This window comes from Diospyros lotus, chromosome 12, assembly GCF_014633365.1.
Source record: "Diospyros lotus cultivar Yz01 chromosome 12, ASM1463336v1, whole genome shotgun sequence".
Taxonomy (NCBI): Eukaryota; Viridiplantae; Streptophyta; class Magnoliopsida; order Ericales; family Ebenaceae; genus Diospyros; species Diospyros lotus.
In genome coordinates, this window is record NC_068349.1 from 35707772 (window position 1) to 35727603 (window position 19832).

At 37.3% G+C, this 19832-nt stretch overlaps 1 protein-coding gene across 4 annotated transcripts in view; it reads left to right on the forward strand.

Annotated features, from left to right (window-relative positions):
- Window positions 1-19832, forward strand: part of LOC127787338 (protein transport Sec1a-like) — a 39251-nt gene that overhangs the window by 5064 nt on the left and 14355 nt on the right. For all 4 annotated transcript variants that reach the window (XM_052315323.1, XM_052315322.1, XM_052315321.1 and 1 more), the window contains exons 2-14: window positions 3830-3911; window positions 4256-4334; window positions 5271-5321; window positions 5431-5527; window positions 5626-5658; window positions 6831-6953; window positions 8633-8824; window positions 8907-8990; window positions 9063-9161; window positions 9241-9311; window positions 10614-10710; window positions 11034-11159; window positions 11243-11338. In XM_052315323.1, coding sequence (XP_052171283.1) covers window positions 3830-3911; window positions 4256-4334; window positions 5271-5321; window positions 5431-5527; window positions 5626-5658; window positions 6831-6953; window positions 8633-8824; window positions 8907-8990; window positions 9063-9161; window positions 9241-9311; window positions 10614-10710; window positions 11034-11159; window positions 11243-11338 — 1230 coding nt within the window. The remainder of the gene's footprint in view (window positions 1-3829; window positions 3912-4255; window positions 4335-5270; window positions 5322-5430; window positions 5528-5625; window positions 5659-6830; window positions 6954-8632; window positions 8825-8906; window positions 8991-9062; window positions 9162-9240; window positions 9312-10613; window positions 10711-11033; window positions 11160-11242; window positions 11339-19832) is intronic.

Here is a 19832-nt window from a genome sequence, read left to right on the forward strand (position 1 = left end):
TATATTTTTTATATTTAAATTCGTCCCCACTGAATCAAAATCCTGGCTTCGCCCTTGGTCATAAGGTTATGAAAGGAGATTGGATTGATGTGGGCTACGGCCACCGGAAGCCAAAAATTGACTTACTCCCAAGGGTATGAACCTATGGCTTTGATACCATGTCAAAATGACGGAAAATCCAATCACACTTTCATTGTAGGGTTAGAAGACATATATATACAACCTGTTCTCCCATATAGGCAGTTTCCTAATTAGACAGCTTCCTAATCTAGATTTGGAAATATTTACAATCTAGGATACAATTGAAAATACAATCAAGATATAATCTCCTAGGAAGAAGATTCAGCATAGAAATATAGAAAGATAGATCAACAGAATTCAATCCATATCAATCCCTGAATATGGACAGTAATCTCTTGGGTATCTCTAACAATAACATGATAAACATGAACTGTTGAATACTGTATACTGTTTTTGTTCACCATAAACATGAAGTCAATTGAATATATGTATTACCTCATCAGCATAGACGACTTTGCTTTGTACTCCCTTGCAAATATTTTCAGTCAATTGTGAGGAAGTATTTCTCATTTTGATTTTACAGATTTGTTGGCAGGTGATACATTAGTTGGATTATATCTAGTTATTTGATTCCCTTGGTAGCAATGACAAGGTTGCTTCTTCGTGACTAAAAGTGCCATGCCCCTCCCAGACAGAGTGCACTTCTGTGACTCTTCTATGAGAAGTCGCAAGGACAATTCGCCTATTAGTGCCCGTATTTCATTTTCTCATTTTTCCCATTACTCTAGATGCCTAGGATGAATGACTCTCTCTCTTACCTAGGCATGTAGGTAGGTCCATACCTCCCAATTTTGTCCGAGATTTACTATTCAATTCCTGGGGGTTCTATCTCCAAGTAACCAAAAGGGATAAACCTTCTTTTGCTGTTACTGCAACAATTCATCGAAGGTCCCAAATGGACTGTTAACTGTTGGCTTACAACTATCGACTGTTGCATGATCCTCTCAACAGTTTACAGACTGGGTCTCAGCTTCTCTCTCCTCCTGCATATACTGTTAATATTTCATCACCTGTAATCTGACTTCCTTTTTTTATTCTGGACTGTTGACAGTTGGCCTCAGAGCTCTACTTCTGCCTGCTGTCCTTTTTTACTGTCAACCATTTTCTGTCACCAGTTGACAGTTTCTTTTTTCTTCTCCACATCCTGTTTCTTCTTATCTTTTCTTCAGGTCATATCCTTTTTGCAGGGTAATTGGCCTCTTAGTATAACATTTGATCTCCCCCATGTTCCATGAAAACATATCACTTCATATCCTAAAATTAACTTATATATTCTCATAGCATATATCATGAAGCACCCAACTAATCCCAGCATAATTTGTCAAAACCTTACTTTTCCATTAACTATGTTAAACAGTTGTATACGTATAACAATGGCTATATCAGCATACACTGGTGCCCAACAAAAATATATACATCATGTCACATCACAACATGCCTGAAATACTGCATGATGTCAGTCTTCAGCTTCTCAATCCAAGCTATCAGCTGGTCCACCTGTATGTGTGTGGTCACAACAACCACGAGCCATGAAGCTCAATAGGATATGCTGGCAATGCAGCACACTAATATGCAACATCTCCCATGCCCATGCAAGTGAGAATACTGCTGCGCATTTTCTCAAATACAGTAGTAGCTAGCATATAGTTAAACAATGAAGCATGTAAAACTATGGTGCAATGAGACAACATATAATGTGTGCATATGATAGCTACATGCATGCATATCTTACCATTCTTAGGCTCAATTTCACAACACTCCACTCAACTGAATTTTTTCCTTAAGCAAAACTGGTTTTTTTCTTCCTACAGCTTGTCTCTACTACACTTCCCAGTTGAACCTTGCATTAGAAATTCATGTATGTTGCTGGTTATATATACAAAATATAAATTCGAATCTTGCATTAGAAATTCACATATGTTACTGGTTGTATATACAACATATAAATTCTCTTCTTAGACCAACATTACTTGCTGTGTTTCTTTAAGCTTTTACCCTACAAGGATTCCTAACTCCTGAGGCAAGGTCTTTGCAGCATGACCTCAAGCTGCATTTAATTTTTAGTTAAACATGCATTCAATTGACTTCAGAGATCCATAAGCCCTCAGTTTAATTGAGTACCGAGTCAAATCTCTCGCAACATTTACAGGATTTTGTACCCCTTCTAAGCTTTCGGTTGGTCCTCTAGGGCACAACCTATGTTATAATAAGTTCCAATGAGGAGTATAACCCTCTGCTAGAATCAATTACTACTAGTTTCACAATTTCTTTTTAACAGAACACCATCAAGATTCTTACCTCAAGCATCCAAATAGGTCTTTGCACAACAAGCTAGTTGCAGTTCTCTGAATTCCCAGAGATCATCTTGCTCTCCTTCTCAAATTCCAGCCAAGACAACCGAACGTTCCCAACATCAGTAAGCTCCTCTGTACTAAAATAAGCTCTCCTTCATCAGAAACAGCCTGGTACAGCTGCTTCTCACTCCAGGGCTTGCAGAAAGCTAAGTTTCTTGCAGCGACAGCAGCAGCACACACCACTCTTTGCAAGCTTTCCTTATAGTTTCAGCAGCCTTTATGCTGCCTGTCTTTCTCAGTTCTGTTCTTCTATGTATATATAGCTTGTATATTTATACAACAATGCTTCCTGTAATCTTCAGCTAAACTTCATCAAGCAGTCCCATTTTACTCCAACATGCAAGGCCATAGCTCTTGGAAATTCCTTCCTTTGTTGCTCAGCAATCACAAAAGCTTACCACAAGTTACCAAAATAGAAATTCCTCTCTAAGTCATCTCAGTGTACCAGTTTCCAAAGCCAGACCCTCAGTTGCAAGAACATCTCTAGCAACAGAATCATGGAGGAAATTCCTAGCTCTTCCATCACAGTAAACCCAGCTTCTGTGACTTCTCCTCTCAGCCGAAAAAACTCCACCCTCTATTCCTCAAGATGATGATGGCCTTCCTGCAGCACAGCAGCCCTTCTTCCTCACCGTTATTTTTTCTGTTTTTTCCTATCTTCATCCCCTGTCTCCACTAGCGTTCATGTACCTTGCATTTCTCCTTCCTTGTCTTCTTGAGGCTGTGTTTCTCCTATTTTCTCTTATTGATTTCATGGTTTCACCTGGTGTGTACATATATACATAAGTGTAGGGTGTACACAACCACAGCAGCACCTCCTCAAGCCATGAGGTGCACTGACTGCCAATTTCTGCTGCCTCTCCTAAGTGATGAATATCAATTTCATGGTGCATAAACTCCAACTAAATCACTAACAATTTAGTGGCATTTTGAACATATTGAAGGTGTGTGTATCATAGAAAGGTGGATTCAAATTATGGAAACAAACTCTTTGCAAAAACAGGCAAGGCTGTGTGCAAAAATGTCCCTACCCTGAGCCTCACAAAGCGGAGAGCTTCATGCACTGCTGAGGACAAAAGACATTTGTATTAGAAGAGGTAGAATAAAACCAAAGAGAATTTGGTGACAAACTCATAGGGATGACATGGGATATAATGGCTTATAGAAGACATGGTCATGGATATAGTGTATTGGCAAGCTAGAATCCATGTAGCCGACTTACCTAGTGGGATTAAAGGCTTGTTCTTGTTGTTGATGACTCTTGGAAGCAAAACATCTTGAGATGTAAAATACATACTTCTTGCTAGATTAATTGTCTTCTTTAGCCGTTTAGTTTTGGAAAACATGGACTATTATCCTGGAAATTTGTTCTCAGCCTGCATAATTTTCTACAGGTACTCATCATGGATAAAGTTACTGTGAAAGTCATGTCTTCCTCTTGCAAGATGGCAGATATTACAGATGAAGGAGTTTCATGTAAGAGTTTATAGACATGAATTTTCAAATGCATTTATCTTATCAAGTGCATGCATGTGCATCTTGTCAGGTTGTGTATTTCACATAAAATTTCAAAATTCCTAGAACTGGATTTTAATATAATCTGATTTACCACTTGTCATAAAAGCTTAAGCTGTTGGGAAAAAAGACCTGATGATGTATATCAAGTTTTTTGACAAAATCATTGTTAACCTCCTGTATCAGTCATTTTAGATTGGTTTCATAGTATATCCAACAACTAAGCAGAATAAGTTCCTAGTTCATTTTCTCAATCTTGTTTTGTGGACTGCAACTTATGCAAGTTTATTTTAATTTTTGTGCAGTGGTGGAAGACCTTTACAGGAGAAGGCAACCTTTGCCTTCTATGGATGCTATATATTTCATTCAACCTTCTAAAGAGAAGTTCGAAATTTCTTTAGTTCTTGATACTATTTTTTGTCTGTAGCTATGGATGAGAGTGTACAAAATTGTGGCTATGCAATTATCAACACTTTTTTTCTATTTTATTGTTCATGGTTTCATGTATATCATTCTATGTCATTACACTGCAAAATGAATGTCAATTTCATTTTTTTTACATGGAACTTCATTTTTGTCAAGATAATAAAAAGGAAGAATCACATTCTACCTTGTAGTTTGCAAGAAAAACATGAAAGCCTCTTGCAATTTGAAAGTTGACAGATAAGCCCCTTCTCATTTGTGCTAAAATGAAATATAAACAAATTAGTTAGATTTAAACACCCAACTTAGTTTAGGCAAGAATTTGACATGACAAATATTTGAATAGAAAAGGGTTATGTGTTTAGACAGCTATGTGTTGACGTCTTTATGTCTTTTATCCAAGTTTGTTAAGGATTGCTTATAAAGAGAGGAGATGAAAAACACAATAAACTTCTACTTGACCGGTAAGATTATTATTATTATTTTTGTGGATGGTCCCTTTATGCAATTTTGGTCTGTTAAAAATTTTAAGCCAATCAATCTATTGCTTTAATTAATCAGATTAATCTGTGATATTATTACCGTAAACCCTTCTTTTTATGATGAAAGGTTACTGCCTCAGATATATGTTTGTAGATATATATTTATAGTTTGGTTAAGTGTAATAGTTTTTTTTTTTTTTTTTTCAATTGTACTGAATTCTTCATTATGAATTCAGACATGATTTTTGTGTGTCCCCTCAGTGTTTTACTTTCCTCTATGTTCTTTTCATGTTTGGTTTCTGTTATGAATTGTAAATCTGAAGTCTTTCTGAGTTATGTCCCCTCTGTGTTGACTCTTTATTTATATGTAAGCAGTTTAGGACCTTTTGACTCTTATCTTTTTGCTGTATTGCAGTGTTGTTATGTTTTTGTCTGACATGTCAGGAAGAGAACCTTTATACAAGACGTACGTATATATTCCATCCGAAAACTAATCTCTGCTATTCTACTTTCTTGTAACGTGACCCTTGGTTCTGGTTGTACTGAATCTTTTCCTTTATTTCTATTTGCTACAGGGCATTTGTATATTTCTGTTCTCCAATTCCAAAGGATTTGGTTGCTCGAATCAAGAATGATACAAGTGTGTTACCCCGTATAGGTGCACTGAGAGAGGTTAAAATTGTTGTATTTTTCTTTTTCTCTGGCAAGTTGATTTTCTTTTCTAAATTGTTGTTTGATCTGTGACCTTCTTTTTACTTGATAAAGTGCAGATGAATCTGGAGTACTTTTCCATAGACACCCAGGTAACATGCCATCTATACTTCTGTTTATTCTAGTGCTTGCTCACTATTTTGTCCGATTTTAAAAAAGGTCTGAGGAGAGGATTTCACAATTTTGAGATTTTTAGTTGTGCATTAAAAAATCGTAATGAAGACTATTTCTTATATAAAAAAAGGGCATCTCCAGTTCATAAGACTCCCCACTTTGAATTATATTTCTTACATACATAAATAAGTTCATCGGTTTTAGTTTTAAAAAATTTCACCATTTTCTTCCTTTTTCCCTTCTAATATGAACAGCTAACTCATCAGAGCTTTTAGCGTGCAGCTTGTTGATAATTCCATTCATGATTTTATCATTTTTCTCTATGCTCAATATCAGACCTCTATGGATGGACAGAGAAATCTGTGAGAATTGTGATAAATAACTCCAATGCACAGTAAAGTAGGAAATTACTTCAATTTTTTTTGTAGTATGACCAATGATCAAACAGAGACAAATAAATAAATAATCTGTAGTTTGATTGGATTGTTGCGAAGGGACAAATTCAGTCTCCCTTTTTGTTCCTTTTGTGCAATACTGATATTAGGTAAGAATCCCATGGTGGATGTCATCTTTCCAACAGAGCCCTACAATTTCAACCATCAGCACAAGCCTAACAAGCATTAAATATTACAAAATTTCTGGTGGAGTCAAATTTAAGAATCGGCAACCTTAAACAGTTAATAAAATGAGACTTAACAACATAGGTATTACTGAGAAGGGCTAATTGACATGGGCTGTTTTCTAAATTTTGTTAGGTAAGATCCAATCTAACTTGAGAATTTTTCTTTGCTTGGTAGCTTATAGTTGCAATGATCCTTAAATGCTCTAACTACAATGCATCTTCTGATGGGGTTTGAATGTATGCATGAAGAAATTATTTCATAGAAGCACTAGAGCAAGATTGTTATGGTCAACAATTGTCTTGTTTTTTTTTTTCCTATCCGATTAATATTGTTTCATTTATTTATACCCGTGTTCTGTTTTTTCTTTGATATTTTTGGTGCTTAACAATGGGAAAATATACAATCAATTGTGAAAAATGTGCCTTGTATTATGTCAGTTTAACACTCACTGTCTAGTTCTGACTGTTCTAATTTTCTGATTTTCTTCAATAACATTTACCACCCTTCAATTGAAATTCTTTATGTAGGGTTATGTCACTGATCAAGATCAAGCTTTAGAGGAGCTCTATGGTGAATATGTTGAACGCAAATTTAATGCTTGCTTGAACACAATGGCAACGCGAATTGCTACTGTTTTTGCTTCCTTGAAGGTATAAACTCAAAGATCTCAATATATTGCTCCCTCGGTCAGATTCTCAGAAATTTTAATCTGTACCATATATTGTAAGAAGAAACAAATCAGAAGGTGTAGGAGACACAAAGAAGAAATTCTCTCATTGATTAAATGAAATAATACAACCCCTATTAATAGGGAACTAAAGTACAACATAGGAAAGACAAACAATAAAGGAAAAGCTGTACAATGTACAAAAGTCAAAGATACAGAAATCAAGAATAGGAAGTTTCTAAATCTGGCTTATTACTTTCTAAAACACTGAAGATTAGATCAGTGTTAAAGATTAGACTAAGGAATCATAGTCCAATCAACCCTAATGATCTCGTGAATCAATCAACATATATCTTAAGCTCCACCTTACTCAACCTTGTAAAACTGGCAATATATGCAAATTCAGCTTTTTTAGAAGGATACCTGTCCAATTTAGGCTGTTTCAACTATTTATGATAACATCCGCACGTATATCTGTATATACATTATCATCTAGATAATGAATGTACTGGTCATATAGCCATTTACTCTAGAAGAATAAATAATGGCAATATTTTATTTTTTGTGTGTGTTGTATATAAAGTTCCCATGACCAAAAATTACTCATGTAGGGACCTCCTTGTCTCTTGAGATATTATTCTCATGGTTCAATTTTCCTTTGTTCCAAGCTGAAGTTGTTCTGTCCAACAAAAATTATGCCTGATTGTTGTTACAACATTATTGATCATAGGCATGACTTATTATATGGATCATATAGTCCTATATAAATATCATTAATTAGTCAAATGTTCCTATATACACATTGAAAGGAATTTACTGCCACCTTGAAACAATAGTTATCTCCTGTAATTATAATTTCAAACTTGTACCAATCAATTCAATCTTTGATTCTGGTTGTAATTTTCTCCTACTTAAATCTAAATTATCACAAATATCTAGTAGTTTTGTAGAAGAAAATGACCGAATTATCTCATTTGATTCAGTTGAGAACTTTAGGTGTTTATGGTTATAAAACCTTGACTCAGTAACATTTATCCCTTCTCTCAATTCATGTAAGATTCACTACAGATCTCATGGAAAATTCAGCAAACAACAATCAAGATTACTAAGAAAATGTCTGAGTAAATAAATAGACATTTTCTAAAACTAATTTGTTCTGATTATGCAATATAATGTTGGATTTATAGAACTAAACATTGAAAAACAAAAGAAACTTGGGTATCGCAAGGTTGTGTGTTCGAGTCTTGGATCTGTGCGGCCATGTGTATTATTTGCGTCTATCCGGGGGGCTAGGGCTTGGGTTCCGACCGTGTCTTACCCACTCCACCTGTGTGCTCGTGCGAGCGGGGCCAAGGGGTTATAGAGAGGGTGTGATGGTCCCAGACAAAGACAGTTGTGTACTGGGGACCCCTCAATTCCCCATGATTAAAAAAAAAAAAAAGACATGAAGAACTTAAAAGATAAAAAGATAGAACACAACGTCCATGACTCTGAGATGTCTAGCCATAAAGGGTGGTAGCTCCTGATATTTCAATTCTTTTGTTTCTCTTTTCATAGGACTATATCAAGATGTGTGATAATTGATTCCAGAAATGGAACTATTTTTATTTATGATTTTAATAGTTGAAAGTCAACCTTATAGATATTTATGCATCTTGGCAGGAACTCCCTATTGTGCGGTATCGCGCTGCCAAAGGGCTCGATTCATCAGACCTGACAATAGCCCATGAATTAGTTCCTACTAAGCTTGCAGCTGCTGTTTGGAACTCTATTTCAACATATAAATCCAGTATTCCCAATTTTCCCCAGACTGAAACATGCACTTTACTCATCATAGACAGATCAGTTGATCAGGTTACATTTAATTTGCTTTATTGACATGTTGCTTGATTTATTGGTTGGAACTTCTTGAATATGATGAATTTTGCATGTTTAGATTGCTCCTGTCATCCATGAATGGACTTATGATGCCATGTGCCATGATCTACTAGACATGGATGGAAATAAATATGTGCATGAGGTACATTGTTGTTCTAGTTTTGTTAATATTGTTATGAGCACCTGTGCTGAGGTTGACAAAAGTTAATGTCAGATTCCTAGCAAAACAGGGGGTGAACCTGAGAAAAAAGAGGTCATCTTGGAAGATCACGATCCTGTCTGGCTTGAGCTCCGCCATGCGCATATAGCAGATGTGAGTACCATAGATGTATTAGTCATTTTTCTTCAATGCTTAATGAATGAATGTTCTTAATCACTAAATGGTATACCAGGCTAGCGAACGGTTGCACGACAAGATGACAAACTTTATGTCAAAGAATAAAGCTGCACAACTGCGACAGAGGTTGGTACCATTGCATCTGATTTTTGTTCTTTCTCTAATTTTTCATTTCTAAAGCAACACTGAGATATAAATGCAATATATTAGGGGCCTTTTTTGTGTTGCTTTGTAGATTTTTTATTTGTTTTTTCCTTTCCTCTTTTGTCTCTCTGTAAAAGAACGAGTTGGAGGCACCCTTATTTTTTATTGCCATGTGAAAACAGTTGAGAATTTGGAAAGGATTTGAAAACCATTTCCTCCATAGTTTCTGACTCTTATATTTCATTTCTTTCATTATTGTATTGTTTTTCTTAAACTGTAAACCATTGGAAAATTGTAGTCATAGTGCCTATTCCTGTCTGAAATTTACATTTTGTGCAAATATAAATCATTGACCTATTGCTCAAGATCTATGCTTGTATGAAATTGTTACTCAGACTATCAAAAATATTTATTATAATTTTTTTAACAATCAAAAATTATTTTGGTTTGTGCACTCTTTCACAAATATGAAAAAGTGAAAGTAAACTTAGTTTTTTTAATACTGAATTTTGCAAACTCTATAAAAAATTTCAATTTATGGAAAATTTCCTCTTTAAATGACACCAATTCTGGATTATGAATCAATAGGAAGACATGTAGAAAGAGAATATGACAAGAAAAAAAGGAGAAAGGATCATTAGTTATCAAATCGTTAGATTTTTGGGATATTACATGTTCATTTCTTTTTTTAAATGAAAGTAGGTGTTTATAATTTAGATTATAGAATTTTCTTGTTCTTATTTCTATATGATGCCATGAAGTTCAAATAATAAAGGCTGCAGTGCTGGAGCTAGGATGAGGGTAGTGATAAGGGCTGCCATGGTGGTTACACAGGCACTTCACATATTTTTGCATGGTATAACTCGTGGCCTGCACCTAGTTGAAGGTGTAGAAAAAGCAATGAAGTTCCAAATGTTTTCTACAAAAGATAATTGCCTTAACATTATTGGTTGTTCTAGCAATAGAACTGGGGTATTATATTATTTTAACTGTTGAGATATAGTTCCCCAGTTTGCTGGATTCTTTTCTATGCACAAGTGATCCAGATCAATAACACTCAGATGCTGATTCTTTTGGGATCAGCCCTTTATTCCTACCGAAATAAATAAATTAGAAGATCCAAGGTCAATTTTGCTACTCCAATCATAAAATGTGCCCCACACATTGAGCTAGAGTATAATTTAATCAAATAGCTAATTTATTATGCCTTTTATAAGTTCAATTGCTTATCATGCATTTGCCATTTAACCATACTTGTTTAATAATGATTTTTGACTTTTGCAGAGATGGTAATGAATTATCCACAAGAGACTTGCAAAAAATGGTTCAGGCTTTACCTCAATACAATGAACAAATGGAAAAGCTTACTCTTCATGTGGAGGTTTGCTTCTTTCTTTCTTTGTTCCATAAATCTTACTGATTACCTTTGTGTTTTTTTCAACTTTAAAACACCAAGCACTCACAATTGGAGGATTCACAATCATCAAAATATTGCTTGCTTAATTAATAAAATTATCCAGAATAACCCTTCTACATTGTCACAAATGCCAGGGAGAGTTATTCTACTGTTTAAGTGGAGTTACATAGTGTTATGTCCAACTATGATTGAGATTATTTAATGGACTGGGTTATAAGTGATGGATAACTATGAGTTGGAAGGTAAGATGATACCATGCCGATGGTTGATGTTTTAGTTTAATGCAGATTGCGGGAAAAATCAACAGAATCATCAAAGAAATGGGACTTCGGGATCTTGGGCAACTTGAGCAGGATATTGTCTTTGGAGATGCAGGAACAAAAGAAATTATCCATTTCTTGAGGATGAACCAGGTGGCATTTTGAAAAATTCTTAATAACAATTTATGCTCCTAATATTCAGGTCTGGTAATTACACTTTTTATCTAATCATGCAGGATGCAACTTGTGAAAATAAGTTGCGCTTACTGATGATTTATGCCTCTGTTTATCCTGAGAAGTTTGATGCTGATAAAGCTTCAAAGCTTATGCAGGTAGATGCTGGATATTAAATTAATGATTCCTTCCTTAACTGTCAGTAAAGAAACTCCAATTCCTTGATGGAGTTGAAAAAAGAGCGTTATAGAGAGAAGGACAACAGGTCTAGAAGAGACAATGAAATAAGAAATTGGAGAAAGCTGTAGGTCGAAGCATGTATTTGCTTTTGGCCTACTGATCTATTTATACTTGTTGGATGGAGAACAATACAGTTGTACTAAGAACAAAATATTATGTTAATCTTCCTAATAATTAGCTATTAATGAATCAACAATCATCCTAAACTATAGCGGTTAACACTCCCTTCAAGATGGTGCGTATAGATATCTCTCATGCCCATCTTTCAAACAATTGAATTAAAAAGCCTACTACTAAGACCCTTTGTAAAGATAAGTAAGCTCTTTTTTCATATTTTACATTGGGTATAAAAAGTGTTCCTCTATCAAGCTTCTCCTCAATGAAATGTCCGTTAATTTCTGCTGCTTGTTTTGTCATTCTGGATTGGATTGTGAGCAATGTTTATGGAAGCCTTGTTATCCCATGGTGCAGACAATGGTCTGTTGTCTTCCTGGGCAAGCTCTTGCATTAGCTTCTTAAGCCAAAGGAGTTCACAAACCCCTTGAGCCATAGCTTTATATTCTGCTTCTACACTTGATCCTGCTACCACTGGCTGTTTCTACTTCTCAATGTGACTAGATTACCTCCAATAAATGTGCAATACACAAATGTGGACCCCCTATCATCAGGTGATCCTAGCCAATCTGCATCTGTGAAGGCTTCTATTCTCTGGTGGTTAGTAATTGAGAAAAGCAACCCCTTTCCAAGAGTAGATTGCAAATGCATGAGAATTTGGAATATTGCAACCAAGTGAATGGAGTGTGGATCATGAATGAACTAACTTACAATACTAACAGCATATTCTATGTCTAGGCATGTGAGGGAAAAATAAATCAATTGGCCAAGTAACCTTTGATATCTATAAATATCAGTTGTTTCTCCAATACCTCCTCTAAGACAATGACTTTATTTAGTAGGAGTATTAGTATGTTTGCACGCTACGTGCCAGTTTCCTCAAGAAGATCAAGAATACATGTTTGTTGTGATATGAAGATGTGTTTATCAGAATGAGCAACTTCAATCTCAATCCTTGATCTAAAATTCATTTGCTAGATTGGCTTTCAACTTGGATATTTCTTCAGAATTTTTCCTATCACTAATGTCATCAACATACACAATAAGAAAGGTATAAATGACTTTGCAAGCGTTTGATAAATAAGATATGGTTTGCATCGCCTTGCCGATATCCATAAGCCAAAACACCTTTACTAGAAGCCATACAAAACTTTCTTCTATTTATAAACTCTCCTTGTAGTCTTATCAATTAAGAAACCTGAGGGAATCTCCATGTACACTTTTTCTTCTAGATTTCTATGTTGAAATGTTTTTTTCATGTTAGTTGTTTCAAATCCCACCCCAGATTTGCTACACAAGATTGGAACATAGGGATTGAGTTCATCTTGGCTACTAGCGCAAGTTTCTTGGTAGTCCAAACCATCGGTTTGATGAGGAACTCCTTTCTAACTAATCTTGCCTTCAGCCTTTCAACTATTACATTTTCTTTATGCTTGACTATTCGAACCCATTACACCCCACTACTTTGTTTCTAGCTAAAAGAGCACAAAGTTCCCAGGTATCACCTTTTACTAAGGCTCTCATTTCTTGCATCATAGCCTCCTTCCATTTTAGTTCATGGATAGCCTCTTCTCAATCATGTGGGATAGAAATATAAGTCAAAGAAGAGATAAAGGTTCTATAGAAAGGAAACAAAGCTTCATAAGAAACAAAGTTAGAAATAGGATAGTGAGTACATGTATGAACTCCTTTTCTAATTGCAATATGAATAGCAAGATCATTTCACTAGAGTTTGGAAAAAAGTTCAGGGTAATGAAGACTTACTGCAAGGTAGAGTGGGTGATTTAGGTGGAATGGAAACCACAATTGCTCTTGGCTTGGTAGGGTTCTCTGTTGAGTGTAGGAGTATGTCAATATATCATCCTTGTCTAGTCTCAAATTGAACATAGTAGAAGCACTCAAGGCTATACATGGATTACCTGTGTGGGAAAAATTTGAAACATGTGAGGATGTAGAAGTTGCACCAAATTTTCTTATTAGATGTCTGTGTGCTTGGAGCTCTTCCTTGGTTAAGCAATCAACATCACTTTCTTCATTTTGAGAGGTATCAACAACCTTTGACATGTGTGTTTGTGATCTAGGAAGCTGATTACTCCTACTGTTATGTCCCCTAGCTAGTCAGCCACAAAGCTTCCTCTAGTGTGTTTAGCTTTCCATAGCAGTTACATTTTAAGTGCTCCTTGCCCCAAAAAGATGCTCATTAAGATGACTTTACCTACTCTTGTTGTCTCGTTGGATAGGATTAACAATGATCGCTTGATTTTTTTGGAAAAGTAGAGTGTAACAAAGCATTCCTCATGCTCTCCTCTTGCTGCACATCAGAATGAACCTGCCTCAAGGATGGAAATGGATCCTTGCCAAGAACTTGGACCCTAATTTGATCATACTCTACATTGAGTCCAACTAAAAAAATCATGCACGTGCTCTTTGTCTAAGAGCTTTTAAAATTTGGCATCATATCTAGGGAACTGTCATGAGAAGTGCCCAGATTACTGAACTTTTAATTTCTTTTATGGCTGTAATTTTTTTGCTATTTCTTTACTGTTGTATCTTACTATTTCTTATTGCTATCATTTTCTGTTAGAGTTAATTAAACCTATAGGGGCCCACGTGTAAGGGATGGAATAGGACAAAAAGGTTGGTTACAACAGAAGGGGGAGAATAGAATTTGTTGTGAAAGCGTCTATCATCCCAATTGATTGTATATTCTCTCCAAGGCTCTCTTGGGGAATTATCGAAGAATTGAATTTTGAGTTTTCTTCCAAATTCTCTCAACTCTCTCTCATTTCTCCCTACTATCTTCCATCTCTTTTCTCTCTCTCTCTCTCTCTCTTCTCTTTGTTCTTGTTCTGTTCCTGCACCTTCCTAATTCAAATTGGAATTATGAGAGCAAACTAATCATGGTCAAACCGTGACAAATTTGGTATCAGCTTTTTATTAAGAAATCTAAGTGTGCATTTGATCAAGGACAGGTGGAATATTTGGGGCATATCATATCAAAGGAAGGAGTTAGTACCGACCCAAGAAAGGTAGAAACCATGTTGACTTGGCTAAGGCCTGCCACTATGAGGGCCCTAAGGGGATTCTTAGGACTAATCGAATACTATCGCCAGTTTGTAAAGAATTATGGAGCCATTAGCAAACCCTTAACTGATTTGCTGAAGAAAAGGGGGTTCAACTGTGGCCCTAAAGCAGAAAAGGCCTTCAAGAGGCTGAAAGAAGCCATGAGTAGGGTGTCGGTATTAGGACTCCCAGATTTTAAGAAACCCTTTTTGCTAGAAACATACACAAGTGGGACTGATATTGGGGCAATCTTGGTACAGGAGGGATGACCATTGGCGTTCCTAAGTCAGGTCTTGAGCCCTAAACATTAGGGGCTTAGTATATATGAGAAGGAATTCATAGTTGTGTTAATGGCGATTGATAAATTGAGGCATTACCTGGAAGGAGGTAGATTTGTGATCAAGACTGACCACGAAAGTTTGAAGCTTCTACTACAACAAAAACTTCAAACTCTGTTGCAAAGGAAGGGGATGGCCAAGCTGATGGGTTTGGATTACTCAATACAGTATAAGAAGGGTAAAGAAAATAGGGCAGTGGATGCACTTTCTAGGTGCCATAAAGAGAGAGGTAATGCAGCTATGATTGCTGTAATTCCAAAATGGTGCCTAGAGGTAATACACAGTTATGAGGGAGATGAAAAAGTGAGGGAAGTGCTAGAAAAATTGGCTATGGGACCTGAGGAAATGGAGGGGTACACATTGGTGGATGGATTACTGAGGTATGATGGTCGGATTGTGATTGGTAATAGTGCAGGCCTCAAGAGAAAGATCTTGCAAGCCCTGCATGAATCTCCAGTAGGGGGACATTCAGGGATTCAAAACACATATCTTCGGGTGAGACAACTATTCCATTGGCCAAGGCTTAAGATAGAAGTAAAAGAGTTTGTGTTAGCTTGTGACACTTGCAAGAGGTGCAAGTATGAAAATGTGGGTTATCCCGGGCTCTTGCAACCTCTGCTAATACCCAACCAAGCTTGGTCTAGTGTGTCAATGGATTTTATTGAAGGGCTGTCAAAGTCGGAAGGGAAGGACAACATCTTGGTAATCGTTGACAGATTAACCAAGTTTGCCCATTTTATAGGGCTTGCCCATCCCTACACAACCCAAGAGGTGGCCAGGGTTTTTTAGATTAGGTGGTGGCATTACATGGGGTTCCTAAGTCAATAATATCGGATCGTGATAAGATTTTCACAAGTCTCTTGTGGTAGGAACTCATAAAGGCACTGGGAACTAAGCTGAATATGTCCACAGTTTATCACCCTCAATCAGATGGGCAAACTAAGAGGGTGAATCAGAGTTTGGAAACATTTTGAGGTGTGTTTGTATCCTGCAACCTAAAGGCTGGCATAGGTGGCTTTCCTTAGCTCAGTGGTGGTATAACTCTAACCACCACTCTTCTCTGAAAATGTCCCCATTTGAGGCTCTCTTTGGGTGCAAACCCCCTCTGTTACCAACTATAGGGGAACACATCTCTGCAGCCTCAGTTGATGAGTATTTGCAACAGAGGAGAAAGGTATTACAACAGCTGAAACAGGAGTTGGCGTTAGCTCAGAACCGAATAAAACATGTTGCTGATCGGAAGAGGAGTGACAGGGAGTTTGCAGTGGGGGAGAAGATGTATCTGAGGCTGAAACACTCCCATCTGAAATTGATCACTCAAGGGCAAGTATCTAAACTCAATGCCAAGTATTATGGGCCCTTTTCTATAGTGGCTAAGGTAGGGAAGGTAGCCTACCAGTTGCAACTCCTTGAAGAATCCCTGATTCACCCCATTTTTCATGTCTCCCTCCTAAAGAGGTCAGTGGGCACAGAGTAGGTGAATCTAGCATTGCCCTCACTTCCTAAGGAAGGTGGTAGGGTGGAAGAGCGGAGGCTATACTAGATAGGAGAGTGGTTTACAGTCATGGAGTCCCACTCATACAAGTGTTAGTAAAGTGGAATGAGGGATCAACAGGAAGCAACACCTGGGAGTACCTGCCTAATCTACTCAAACAGTTCCCAAGATCTACCAACCTCCTTAGGATTTCTTGAGGACAAGAAATTTGTTAAGGGGGGAAAATTGTCATGAGAAGTTACCAGATTACTGAACTTTTAATTTCTTTTATGGCTGTAATTTTTTTGCTATTTCTTTACTGTTGTAACTTGCTATTTCTTACTGCTGTCATTTTCTGTTAGAGTTAGTTAAACCTATAGGGGCCCATGTGTAAGGACTGGAATAGGACAAAAATGTTGGTTACAACAGAAGCGGGAGAATAGAATCTGTTGTGGCAGCGTCTATCATCCCAATTGATTGTATATTCTCTCTAAGGCTCTCTTGGGGAATTATCGAAGAATTGAATTCTGAGTTTTCTTCAAAATTCTCTCAACTCTCTCTCATTTCTCCCTACTCTCTTCATTCTCTTTTCTCTCTTTCTCTCTTCTCTCTGTTCTTGTTCTGTTCTTGCACCTTCCTAATTCACATCGGAATTAGGAGAGCAAACTAATCACAGTCAGACCGTGACAAGAACTCTGCTTGAAAATCTTGACAGAAGTCTAATTCTTGCCACATTATATTAATTCAGCAACGTATTGAGCAAGAGTCAACTCACCTTGCTTTGGTCTCGTGAACCTTTTTTCGAAGCTCATATACTTGAGCATCTTTGCCTGTTTGAGAGTAAGTTTAAAAAACAACATTCCAAATCTATCTGCAATATCCAAGAGTGTACCCACAAGCTATAAGTGGCTGGATTGAATTGATAAGCCAAGACATGATCAAGGAATTCTCAGCTTCACACTTATTATTGATGACTAGAATCATTAGTCAGTTTCTTTTTTTCTCCTCTTAGGTAGTCATATAGCCCACAAGCTTTAATGAACAGCATGCACTATCCTAACCAAGGAAGATAATTGTTACTGTCATCTTATTTTATATAGGACTTATCTGAAGTGAGGGGCTATCATTCAGGAGCCCGGGACTGTTCCTACTACTTCCTTCTATCGCTTGCAAAGCATCACTGACCTCTGATGTGTCCATGGAGGAGAGTATATACCAACTCTGCAAGAATCTGAATTCAAGAAAGTGGTTGTGCACAAGAGAGTCTGGTTCCAACAAAAAAACAATCCTCAAGCAAGAAGAATATACCTGATTTAGCATGAACAGGCCAAAAAACAGTGACATACCATGACTGTCACGCACTAACAGAGATGAAGCTGCAGTGCAATAAGGTTTTATTCAAATCAATTGAAAGAAACAACCATCCAGTGCCAATGGAACTTTCTCAAACCAAGGACCAAAATCTTATCATTTCTATAAAGTCTGTTGAAAGGAGATGAGGAAGAATGAATGGCACAAGAGTGCAGATTAAGATAACAGAGAAATCCAAACTAAAAGATAAGAAAGAATAAGGATAATTCAGTCTCGAATTATCCAGATTCTTGCTAATCTAAATTTGTAAATTAGATAGCTAAAGTGTTGTAATCTACTCCTATAAAATAGGAGAATAATTAGGAGATTTTTTTAGCAAGTTTTTTAGGAGATTTTTGTATATAAGTTTCACATATCAATGAATCATTCACGATGGAGTGTTTTCATAATTCTTCTCCCTAATTCTTTCATGGTATCAGAGCCACATTCTTGTGGCACCCAATAGCTTGTGTTCTATTTCATATAGGACTCCTAAGCTCACGGTATGGCTAAGAATCCATCAGCTAGCGAGACTTCCACCTCTAATCTGTTGGGATTCCAACGAATTGTTCTGAAATTCTATTGATCTACTCAAATCCGATTGGAAAAATTACACAGCTCAAGAAGGAAAAACAGAAAAAAAACAAGAACACCCAGGGCATTCGAGAGGCCCCAAAATCCTTCTACAAAATTCCACCCCTCTCTCTCACTCTCTTTCTCTTATTTATACCCCATCCTACTCGGCATAACTGTCTCTGGCAGCACATGCTAGTTTGTTACACACAAACCAGCTATTTCCTTTACTACCCTCCACCCCAGCTTGCTGTTATGCAAGTCCCCCTCACTTTACCCCCCCCCCCTTGCCTCTGCCCCTTGGGCCGCCTCTAGTAGGTCCAATGGATCGGGGGCCTATCATTATCTCCCTCCCTCACTTTCACCTTGTCCTCAAGGTGGAAATCTGGAAACTGTTGCTGAATGAGGTCAAACAGTTCCCATATTGCTTCTAAAGGGGGCAGTCCCTTCCATTGAATTAAAACATCCCTACCTTGTAGATTACTTCTTGTTCCAGATCGAACCCCCAGAACTGCCTCGGGCTCCACCAACAACTCTAGATCTACACTCAGCTGGCTGGAAACTTCCACACTAACCCTCAACACCCCTCTTGCCTCACGTAATTGGGACACGTGGAAGACGGGGTGGATGTTGCAATGGGCGGGCAGTGTCAATTTGTAAGCAATCGGTCCTACCTCCTTCTCAACTTCAAAAGGACCATAAAATCTAGGGGCTAATTTCTAATTGGAGCGACCAGCCAGCGATTTCCTGACGATATGGCCTCAATTTCAAGTAAACAAAGTCCCCCACCTTGAATTTTACCTCTCTTCTCTTCCTGTCAGCTCTTCTCTTCATTATAGATTGAGCCCTTAGCAATTGTGTCCTCAAGTCATCCAAAATCTTATCCCATTCAGCCAGTTGCCGTTCCACCATTGATACGGGCGTGGTACCTCTTTCAAACCTCACCAAGGCTAGAGGTTCTCTCCCATACACCACTTGAAACAGGGTCTTCCTTGAAGCTGTATGGTAGGATGTGTTATACCATAGTTCATCCCAAGGCAGCCACATGGACCATGATTTCAATTGTGAGGAAGCAAAATAGCGCAAGTATGTTTCCAAAGTCCAATTCAGTACCTCTGTTTGCCCATCGGTTTGTGGGTGATAGGCAGTGCTTCGATTTAGTTTCGTACCTTGGAGGCGGAACAATTCCTCCCAAAATCTGTTCATGAAAATTTTGTCCCTATCCGATACAATGGACCTTGGGAGGCCATGTAACCTTACGATTTCCTTAACAAAATTTCCAGCCACTTCCCCTGTAGTAGAGGGATGTTTCAGTCTGATAAAGTGCCCATATTTACTTAGTCGGTCTACTACAACCAATATTGAATCCATTTTGCCCGACCTTGGTAACCCCTCAATGAAATCCATAGCAATATCTTCCCAAACTTGATTAGGGATAGGAAGAGGCTGCAGTAATCCTCCAGGTGTCAAAGCTGAATATTTGTTCTATTGGTAAACGGA